Source organism: Larus michahellis, chromosome 6 (genome assembly GCF_964199755.1).
Source record: "Larus michahellis chromosome 6, bLarMic1.1, whole genome shotgun sequence".
Classification (NCBI taxonomy): domain Eukaryota; kingdom Metazoa; phylum Chordata; class Aves; order Charadriiformes; family Laridae; genus Larus; species Larus michahellis.
This window is the reverse complement of record NC_133901.1, coordinates 37,918,646-37,930,748: the sequence shown is the minus strand read 5'-3', so window position 1 is coordinate 37,930,748 and position 12,103 is coordinate 37,918,646. Positions and strand designations below refer to the sequence as shown.

General features: G+C 38.2%; 1 protein-coding gene across 5 annotated transcripts in view; it reads right to left on the bottom strand.

Moving 5' to 3' along the window:
• CTNNA3 (catenin alpha 3) overlaps positions 1-12,103 on the bottom strand; it is a 542,113-nt gene that overhangs the window by 486,119 nt on the left and 43,891 nt on the right. For all 5 annotated transcript variants that reach the window (XM_074592075.1, XM_074592077.1, XM_074592076.1 and 2 more), the window contains one exon: positions 7,474-7,593. In XM_074592075.1, the coding sequence (XP_074448176.1) occupies positions 7,474-7,593 (120 nt within the window). The remainder of the gene's footprint in view (positions 1-7,473; positions 7,594-12,103) is intronic.

Below are 12,103 nucleotides of genomic sequence, written 5' to 3'. Positions count from 1 at the left end.
GCTTTTAGTGTTACTTACGTAGTTGTTACTATAATTTAGTTCCTAGCTGAAGACATAATTTCCTTCCTACTGTTATACTCAATTTTGTATTGTTTGTTTGTTTTTAAATTACCTGGGCACTCCATGGTTAAGCTTAAAGCATCATCCATCCTTGGCTCCCAAGACATTTTAGATATATTTATCAGGGACAAGACTAGACTAGAAACTTCTACTTAAACTAAGGACCTTCTGGGCACAGGTAAACAGTAGCTCAGTTTCATAGACACAACAACAGACTGAGCTTTGGAAAGATCGGACCCAGCGGAGCCTTTTTAGTCCTCTTCTGTTTTCCCAAGAAAGTGAGAACCAGGTCTGAATAAGCTGCACACATCTATCTCAACCTCCTTACAGCACGACTATTTTTATTCCTGAAAAATATATAACCATTTCAGAACTTCCTTTTTTTTTTTTTAATTTTATTTCCATTCTAATATCAAAGTTTTAAGGGTTTTTTGTCACTGGCACCTCAGATAACAGTTTGACTCCTCATATCTTGGAGGCTGAAGGCTTTACGTACTCACTACTTATATCCTCCACAGACTATATGAAAGGGGGAAAGAGATTATTTCTCATAATTCTCATCCTGGATGCAAGATAAACCAGAATTCTGTCCATTTCCCCCAAATTCCAAAACACACTAGCTCACATGAGAATATTTCAGAGACATGCAAGACAGTTACGCTTTGATATTCATGGCTGGAGTTTTGGCAAGATTTGGGTGACAACTGCTCTCTTTTTGCATTTGGAAGACAAAAATAAACCTCCCCGTTCTTTACATTTCATCCATTTATCACAGCTGTGGAAAAAGTAATTAGGTGCAAATGGTTCCTCTTTGAGTTTTGGATACAACTTTATTGGTCCAAAAGAGGAACTCCACCCAGTATTCAGTTTGTCAGTGTTCAACTTTCAGCAAAATTTTCTTTTTTTTTTTTTTTTAAATTAGAGTACCCCTTTACAGTGACACTTCAACTTACTTACTAAAAATCAACTTCTTGTTATTCCCTCATCACACCGACTAACATCAGGCTGGATTCTGAAGCCATCAGCATCAAGCAGCTTTAGCACTAGCCAAAGAACAAGTATCGGGCACTTAGACGCAAATGTGACCAACTAGGCAACTATACTTCCTGGTTTACACACACACACACCCCCCAAGGTTTCTTCTCTGTTTTACCTAATTTTCGTAATGCTCAGATTTCTGTAAGTAAAAAAATGTATCTATGAGAAGACCAGCAAAACCTTCCGTCTGCTCCTTGTGAAACTGCACAGTGAGCACACCAGATCCTAAGCCACACGCACACAAACACACACACCGCACCCCACACAGAAGCTACCGAAGAGTTGTTTTTTAAAAGAAATTCTCTACCACCTCTTTTTTTTTTTTTTCCCCTTGTCATTTAATTTCACCCTCCTTCAAATGGCAAAGGTATGACTTTTTGTCAGAGGTCTGGCTTCCATGCACAGCTAGAAAAATTACACTCATGGAGATATGAACCGCTTGCAGTTTAAAATCATGAAAGAGTAGCACTACAGTCAGACAAATCCAACTGAAGAGCTGAGCTGTAAAACTATGGTGCATGCAGTGGTAAAGTTGATGGGAGACTCAAAAGTCTTCCACCCATCGCCCCAAACACACAATAAAAAATTGTAAACAGGGGAATTTTACAGTGGGCAGGGGAAAGGAAAACCTCTTCACCCACTAAGCAAACCATATAGACACACAGGACAAACAGAAGCAATGGTTAAATGACAGAGCTATAATCATGGAACTATCAAAAATGTCAGGTGGCTGAAAACAGAATTGTCATAATTTTTCACTTGCACCTACTGAGACTGATTTGTTGTTTGCTTTTTTTAAATGAATGCATAAATCAATTATTTTAATTACACAACAACATGATAGATAGTTGTTCTTATGTCAAATGGAGACAATAAGCTAGAATACTGGAAACGCAACCTATAATCTCATTTTATAATTTATATTGTGCAACTAAATATTAAAGAAGGAAAGGAAAGAAGGCATTTTCAGAAAAGCCTATGGGAATCAACTGCCTACATGTCTTTAAAATTACTCTGAAGTGAAGTGCTAGGCTTGTTTGAAAATTCGTAAACAAGAACTCAACACATCCAACCCTGCAGAATAATAGACAGTGGCAGAGTGGTAAGTACAAAAGCAAACAAACTCACCCATTTATTAGTCCAGGATGGCAATTCAAAAGACATAATTCTGCCTTTACCCTCAAATACACAACCAAATGTGCTATCATTCTTAAGTCTAGCAAAAAAAAATATGAATTCTCCTTCAAATTCATTGAATAGCACAAGCCTTAAAAATTTCCATAATAATTCCCTTTGATTTGCATCTCAGTTTCTGTACATCTTTTAGAAAGGCAGCGATTAATATACTGCACCTCTTAACTAAGCCATTTCACTAGTTAATTGTCAAAAACATTCATTTGCTTTCTGGTTTAAATTTTTCTGACTTCCACCCATTGCATCTTGTCATACTTCTGTGTAGTAGAATAAAGATTTAGTTAACTACCTCTATTTGTGATATTTCCAAGCCATAACCTTTTCCAGATAAGCTACAATGACTGAGCTCCTTAAGTTTTCCATCATAATGCTTGTTTTCTTGACAACAAATAATTCACCTCTACCCTGAACTCCCTCCAATTTTCAGCATATTTTTAAAAGTGTTTGTCACACAATAAACCTGCCAGTTGATAGGTGATAATCTCTTATGAAAACCTGGCTCCAGTTTCTGGAGTAGAGCACTTTGGTAAACAAATCTCATGCTCAACACAATGCCATCTTAAAAAGCAAAGTGAACAATCAAAAGGTAGAGAATAAAAGTGCACTTACTCCATTTTAACAAAGAGAAATACCATTTGACTGTAGAAACAAATCTTCATTCCAAAATTAAGAATTTTAAAATGTAAATTTGACCTATATGATCGTGAAGACTACTGCAGTACTGATAATGATGGACTGCTCTGAAGTAAAACCGGTTAAGGGTTATGGTCTATCTCCTGGAAACATTATTTCCCATAAGCAAAGTAAATTACTGTGTGCCCCATAAACATCTTTGATACAACCCTTAACTCCTTCAGTTTCTAACACAACTTCTTAAAACACATTTCTAAATGCAACGATCATCAGGAAGCAGTCCTAAAAAGATTTTTAAATGGAACAACCACAATGGTTTCACGTAGATTCAGTCCTTTAACACATAATTACCTTGAGGGCATACAATCAAAATCAAATCAGTAAACCTTAAATTAACATACCTTTACAATAGGATACTGCTTTTGTGTATGTTTGCAGATGAAGTAAATTCTATTGTCAACTGTTAGATTACCACATTGCTGGAGACTTCTAGGCAAAAACTAAACATCTTTGAATTACAGTCAGCACTGCTACAGGCGTGCTAAAGGCACTGTTAACACTAAGAACAGCAGCAGTAGCTGCAATAATTTTTCAGTTTGACAGGTGCTAAATACCACTGAATTTGATTATAATTCCATTTTTTATTGTAGCTATTGCCCAACAATCCTGAAATTACTTTACAGTAAAATCATTGTAAAGCATGGCCTTAAACCAGTACTGTTCCAGCTGAACAATATACAGACAACTTCTCTTCAATAGGAACAAGGTCCCATATAAGAAAAAAAGGAAGCGTGCACCTACTACAGGATCCCAAGAAGAGTGTTGGGATCTATCACCGAGGCCCCTCTTAACCCAAAGGGCTTTACCTTTTTGTCCTGTTTCATTTCCCCTTTAAATATTCATATTGCAGATGTGTTAATATTTAGGTTGATACAAAAAAAGGCTCAGTGTAAACCTTACTTAACTCTTATTGGAAACATTCCAATAAGTCACAGAGTAAGAGAACAGTTTTACTACTCATTGTGGCACAGAGCTATTCTTTTTTAGTCAAATGTCACAGATCACAGTCACTATCAAGGAAATGCAAAGCTTGTTTCAATTCAAAGGAATTGCCAAACTATCTGCTGGACAAGAAAGAAAAACTACATTTCTTGGAGACAGGAATCTCCTGGAAGGCTTCAAAATGGCAGACTGGCTATAAACTGATATTCTCAATTCAAACTAACTTCTCTAGAGGATGCAACCTAACCCTATAAGCATGCAGAAAGATTAGGTCATTGCAAGTTAGATGGATGAACGGACATTCATCTGGATTGGGAAGAGGAGTGCTAAGTGAGCAACAAAATAAGATCACCAAAAAGCGCATAAGTTTAAGTCAGTTTAGCACACCAAAGCATCTCTATGCAGGGTTACACAAATGCCAGAATGGGAAGAGTGACAGGCACAGGAACACGAAGCTCATGCCAGGGCTGTGGATGTGTCTGCAGTTGCCAGCACTTAGCTTGGCCAAACAAGCAACCACAACCTGAGTGTAAGCAGATCCTGTGCATTTCTTCACCTGCATCATTTATCGACATTTGCAAGGGGTCAGCCTACATTCCACCATTCAGTATAAATGCTTTGTTTGTGTGTGTTCCACTAACCGACAGTAAGAAGGAAAGCTCTGACACACAGCAATATATTTGGGAGCAGACTTGAATATGATGGGAGTTCATCACAGACAGCAACAGTACAGCAACAGTAACTAGACCTGGCATACAGATGCGATTCAAAATTTCATATTGCGTTTGGGACACAGAAGGATGGTGAAGAGCTGCTTGACCACTAGATAATAGACATCATCCACATAGTTCAGTTTTGCGACATTAAAGTCTCCAGCTCCAAGAGCTTCCCATCTTCCTCCTCTGTAACCACCAAAGAATTTAGCCACCCTCACCAGTTCCATGCCAGCTCATATATACACTCAGCCTATTTGCAAAATAAGAATCTGAAAGCTCTGCGAAGTTTGACCAACATATGCTAACAACTTTGGGGGTTTTCTATAAAGAAAGGCAGAACTGAATTCTTGACCTCACTGCCTATTTTAAAGAGACACTTCTGTTGGAAATCTGCTGGCTATCTGAAAATTCAAGACGTTCTACCCCACTCTGAAAATTGCCAGTTAAAAACTACTTAGTATAAGCCATCATCCCAAACATGCTTGCCTCTTGTGTATTTCTACCACTCATAGAAATTTGGTCTATATTTATAAATCACAGTCAACATGGGTCATTTTAAACATCCTTTAAAAAGCACAGTTTTAACTTCCCATCTGTCCTGTAGACTTCGCCACTGAAGAATTACATTGCTATATTGGATTTTATGTCTTACATCTAAAAAATAAGGACAGAAGCAGATAACCATATTTAATTCAAAAGAAATATTCATTACTTTGACTACATAAAACACTTGCTTTACCATGAATGGATTCATATTCATATTTTATACAATTGTTTGTCTCCAAACAGATGGCAGTGACTCAACACTTTGCCAGTGGGGCTATGAATATACCCTTAATCTAATAAAAGAGCATATAAGTCGTTATCAATTAAATGTGCACACTCCACAAACTCAGATACAAATGTCACAAACTCAGAACAGCTCCAGTCCCAATCCAGGTCTGTGGGTTTTGCATAGTAATCTAACCAAATTTTAATCTTTCACAGAGAGATCACTTTCTTTTCAAAGCAGGACACAATTCAAAGCATCTTCTATAATAAGTAGATATGTCACCTTTTCAAGTGCCTCACTGAAGATTCTCCAACCAAGTTCTATTGAGACGAAAATCTCAGTATCAAAACCAGGTAAAATACTACTCAAGAAAACCATAAAACCACTCATCAAGTATACAATGCAAATTAACTGAGACACGGAGAACATATCTAGTCTCCCTGCTTTGTTTTTGCTTTGGGGGTTGTTTTGTGGTTTGTTTTTTTTTAATAATTTCAGCCTTTGCCTAGTTTATTTTCTTAATAGCATTGTACAACATTTTAGAAAGATTGGATCACAGAACAGAAGATAGAACAGCCTATCTTCTGTTCTGTGACTGAAAGCAGGAAGTGATTTTAACACCTAACACACCTTTAGTACCTCCAAATGCAAAAGCTTCTGCCCACACAGTTAAATATAGAGCAGAAAGAGCGCGGGGAGATAGATGCATGCCTGATATTAAACAAGGATGTTGAGATTCTCCAAATGGTTTGAAACTGCAAAGTATTGAGATGGGAAGGGTAGTGAAGATCAGAAAACAGGAGAAAAGATGCCCTGCTCAGGGTGAAATGAAGTATGTTATTGAAGCGTATTTGAGTCTGCTAGAGAACCAGACATACATCACTTGAAATAATCAGGAATTTTGCAAAGTCAAGAGTGAGAATTCAGACTAGAGAAAGCTACTCCCAATAAAAGTGTGATGACTGCCTGAGAAATAATTATAGAATTTATACTTCCCTGGCTCAGAAATGCTCTCTGAGCCCTTGCAAATGTGACATTTATTATGTTTGACATAATTATCAGATCAGGTAACATAAACCCACATTAGTTGCCAATTAAAACATTGTCTTTTGGTTGCTGGCAGTCCCATGTCAGAGGGCGCAAAGAACTATCCTATAGTGCTACCAGAATAACAGCTCCCACCACACCGAAACTCACCCAAGCCAATTGCTCCCTGACCTCCCTATCTCAAGAATCAAATATTAATGTGTTCAGATACCATCCATCACTGAGCCCCTTCCTAATTTTTAACTATCATCTAATCAATTACCTGATCTAAACAACTGTAAGTGATCTGCCCCCAAGCAAATGAAGTGTTTGACAACACTGACACCAAGCGACAGAATTCAGAAAAAGACAAACCAAAACAACCCCCAGAAATATTAGAGCATTTCATCAGTATGCTATGAAAGAGGCAGTGTTATTTTACCAAGAACACAAAAAAGAAGTGAAGACCTATTATGAGAGCTGACATTTTCACAGAAGCCATGGATAAGTATGTCCAACATTAAATACATGTTAACAATGCAACTTAACCTTGATCTTGGCAAGCACGAGTCAAAGACCACACACACTTCAAAGTTTTATGTAATCTAGCCATCCATATAAATTCATTTCTAAAGGAGAAAAAGAAGTGAGTGTTTTTTATGCATAGTCAACGCTTGATTCCATTAACTTATGTGGATTTAGTTTAGTCAAAAAATCCAAATAGTACCTTTATGCCCTTTAACTAAAAAAAAAAAAAAAAAAAAGTTATGTGCTAATGCAAAGTTTAATAGTCTGCAAAGGCTCATGTACTTGCTTTACCTACCTCTCTGTTAAGAAATCAAAACCCACGCAGTCCAACATCATATGCATTAAGCAGAATTGTCACTCCACCTAGTGACTTACCCGATGACATTACAGGAAGCATAAAACCCTCCTGATAGAACAAGAACTCTATCAAACCCATCAGTTCTACCATCCACCATGTTTATGCCCAGTATTCTATGTCTTCCCTCTGAGCTTTCACGGTCTTACCTGCTGACGTTTGTATGCCAAATAATCCAGATTTTCCAGATCTTTTCGAAACTTCTGGTAGGTTTTCTGTAGCTCAGATTTACTGGATACATTTCTTAAAGATTCAAATGTTCTTTGAAACTGTGATGGTTAAAAAAACACAGAACAACAAAATACCATCATTCACACTGTTTATGTATTTTTTTGCTGTATTAGGATTTTATTCCACTAAATACTAATGTTATGGAGCTGTGTCACCTCTTGAGTATACCATCTTCTAGACATTCCTACAATTTTGTTTTGAAATCAATCCCAGAATTCAAAGCATAGTACACATGCCCTATTTAATTAAATTCAATCCTCTAACTTCATAGGTCAGACTTGCATAAAACAAAACACTAGCAATCAACACAACTTCTAAAAGGTTAGTTCTTTTTCCATGCCATGTTACAGGATGAACTATATTCACATAGTTTTTAATATTTTTTTTTGCGACTAATAAAAGTATATGCAACTTTACATAGGCCATGAACTCCTCATTCTATCAAGTATAACAGTAGATCATATAGATAACAGGGTACTCCTTAGCAAATTAATTTACTTAAGAGTAATTTGCAAGACCAGCTACTCACCTTGGGCAATATGCTCACATTCTGTATGAAAACTGCAATAATCATGGAATTTCAGAGTTGGAAGGGACCTCTAGAGATCATCTAGTCCAACTCCCCTGCTAAAGCAGGATTGCCCAGAGCACATCACTCAGGACTGCATCCAGCCGGGTCCTGAAAGCCTCCAGAAAAGGGGACTCCACAACCTCCCTGGGCAGCCCGTTCCAGTGCTCTGGCACCTTCACCGTAAAGAAGTTTTTTCTCATATTTGAACGGAACTTCCTATGTTCCAGCTTGTGCCCGTGTACCCTCGTCCTGTCACTGGGAACCACTGAAAAGAGTCTGGCACCATCCTCCTTCAACCCACCCTTTAGGTACTTGTATGCCATAGTAAGGTCTCCCCTCAGCCTTCTCTTCTCCAGGCTAAAGAGCCCCAGCTCTCTCAGCCTTTCCTCATAAGGGAGACGCTCCAATCCCTCAGTCATCTTTGTTGCCCTACGCTGGACTCTCTCCAGTAGTTCCCTGTCTCTCTTGAAGTGGGGAGCCCACAACTGGACACAGTATTCCAGTTGTGGCCTCACCAGTGCAGAGTAGAGGGGGAGAATGACCTCCCTTGACCTGCTGGCCACACTCTTCCCTATGCAGCCCAGAATTCCGTTGGCCTTCTTGGTGACAAGGGCACATTGTTGGCTCATGGGTAATTTACTGTCTACCAAGACCCCCAGATCCTTTTCTTCAGAGCTGCTTTCCAGCAGGTCCACCCCTAACCTATACTGATGCCTGACATTCTTCCTCCCCAGGTGCAGGACCCTACACTTGCTTTTGTTGAACCTCAGTAGGTTCTTCTCTGCCCAGCTCTCCAGCCTGTCTAGGTCAAGCTGGATGGCAGCACGACCCTCTGGGGTGTCAGCTACCCCACCCAGTTGGGTATCATCAGCAAACTTGCTGAGGATACACTCTGTCCCCTCGTCCAGGTCATTGATGAATACATTAAACAATACTGGCCCAAGTATTGACCCCTGGGGGACACCACTAGTTACAGGCCTCTAACTCGACCCTGCTCCATTAATCACAACTCTGAGTCCTGTCATACAGCCAGTTCTCAATGCACCTCACTGTCCCCTCGTCTAGTCCACACTTCCTCAGTTTCCTAAGGAGGATGTTACGAGACACAGTGTCAAAATGTCAAAATGTTCAATGATACTTCATTACAGATCTTACTTTTAGATTTAAAACTTCTTTCATGCACACACTATTATTAAAAATAGTGCTGGTATTTTTCAAAGAGATGAACAATACCAACCCAGCTGTAGGGAACTATAAAAGAAAGGTTAAGATTTATGCAAAAGGAGAATGGGAGCTACAGCTTCCTCACCTCCTTGAGGAAATCATGAACCGTCTCCTCTGACTTTCTCTGTTTCCCCGTCCTTAAATATTCTTTTTCACCTCACAAGCATGTGACAGCTGAAAAGCTGTAAGTGGTTTAGAAATATTTTGTTACCACAGTGATTATCACCAGAAGCAAGTCTATAAACAATTATTTACACTGATATAATCAGGAAGAACTACATCTTCTAAACCCACCCAAAATACTGACTTAGCTTACTGCACTTACAGCCCCTGTAGATGAAGTACCTACTGTAAGCTTGCATGTGGCACTAATGTCCAGGGAATGAGGCAAAAGACCAAAAGAAATGGACCGCTTTCCAGTCAGTTCTGGAAAATCAAGCACTTCAGTAGTAACTACAGCACACACTTCTCTAAAACCTTCTAAAACTAGTCATTGAATTGGAAAAATGAACCATAAAAGCAGAAGAGGAAAAAAAACTCCACTCATCTTCAGTCCCCCTTTAAAAAGTTGACAACAGCATTGACAGCTAGTACTGACTGTGGATGCAGACTGCTTCACAGTGTGACTTCTTTCTCCAGAAATTACCCCAAAACTGCTGCACCCTGCTATGGGGTTGAGTAACACAGGGAAAAGGTCTCTAACGATTCCCAAACTCACTAAGTGGACATAAGGTACAGTCTTTTTTTGAGTTTGTTCTGTTTTTTTTAATCATCAACATGTTAGACTACAGTAAGTACTACAGTTGTAAAATCATCACCATCCTCCTCTTAAGGATGCACTTAATCCCATAGCTTCAGTTCTTCCTTTGGGAGGAACTCTACTAGCAAGCTCATGCACTTCCTTATGTCCTGAAGCAACCCAACCGTTAATAATGCATTTGGCTCTCTAGAAAGAGATATAAGAGCCAGCATGCAAGGATAAGTAAGTACAAACCAAATGTGCAACTGTAAGGGTAATATGCTTCAATAAAATAGATGGGTGATGGCCAGACTATCCATTTAAAAGAAATCTGTCCTTAGATGCAAGGGAAAAACATTTTTTTTTAAGATTTAACTCATAAGTAAATGAAAAACAAACAAGTAATTTAAAAAAAATATACATATGCTTTTTTCACTGCCATCAACAGGAAACCAGAAAAATCTGCCTTGGACATACAAAGGTTATCAGAATATGTTTTAAACTTATAACCATATCTGGATCTTTTGATATCATTCTGCTATCAGTGTGAACCACCATTTTTGGGTAAATGGCAAGAAAACCTCTCTTGCCACCACTTTTACTGTGTAGAGGTGAAAAGAACTTACTAGTTCTAATACTCTAGAACTTAGGGGTTTTTTTCCTCTCTCACTGATAACCAAATGTAAATAATCATAAGAGATCCACAGAAGCTCTTTTTTGCCTCTCACTTTTTCAAAGTACTTTGAACATAGTTTGTGGAAGTTGAGAAGTAGCATTCCTTCATTACTTTTGCTTTCTGTGGCACTACTGGGTAACTACCTGCACTGATTTTTCCTCTGAGGAAAGCTGGACCACAAGTAGAGAAGAAATACCAGTATTTCAACAATTCTGAAGAGCTGCTTCTGTTTGTCAAGTTACTGTAGATAACTTCATAGCACAGATACTGCACAGACAATTTTATAACTTTTCAAAACACAAGAACATTACATTACATTCATGAATATTACAACATTCATTTCAAATAAAAAAAACCAAAATCAACAACTGTAAAACTAGAGCCCATCACCCTGCCCACTAATACACACAAGTGGATAACACACCAGATGCCATGTGGACATGCACTGTGAAGACATTGCTGAATGAAAGTTGTGTGCTTATGTGACTGGAAACAAGCACACAATGGATGTCTTAAACTAGGTGTAGAAACTCTCACAGTCCCACTTTAGGTATCTTGAAGCAACAAACACCATGCAAACTCTGAAAGTGATGAAGATCCAGAACGTGGATGGATGAGAAGAGTGTTATTAATATGGCCTTTTCATAAGTATGACACCCTTGATTAGTATGGTAAAGTCCTGCAACCTCCTCTCACACAACGATCATGGTTCTATCTAATTAGTAATTATGACTGTAAGCATAAGGACTAAATTTCCTATAGCCTCACAACTTATTCATTGTAATGTCAAAGAAGAGATGTGATTTCTGACTGAACTTCCTCCTGCAGGAAAGCTGTTTATAAGGGCTGAGAATCCTCTGGTGTCTTTGTAAGCTCCTGATGTAGCCCTTTTGGTTTTTCCACCACTATCCATCTACCTATTTTCAGGAACCTTGGAACTTCTGGTCCTCTGTCATTTGTAATGGAAATGAGGCAATGAGTTCAAAGAGAAGAGGCTGAGGCATAAACAGAGAGGTTGTACAATGTTTCAACAGGAAAATTTTGATACTACTTAAGTTAAAATTTACTATGTTTTATCTTAATTCAAATTAATTTATCCAATTTAATAAAGACTTAAAAGTCTCTTCATGTTGTAGCTTAGCTCTGTATCTTTCTGTATAAGGTTAAGTTCATTTTTCACTGTCGCTACCATGTTTAGCTGTTGCAAGCAAACATTCATTCATATTATGAGTAATTTGTGGAATGAGTAATGATATTAAAGGCAGTTGCTATCTGATTTTTAAAGTCTAGTTTAATTATTGCATTTCAATAACATAACGTTGCAGCTGCACTTCATAG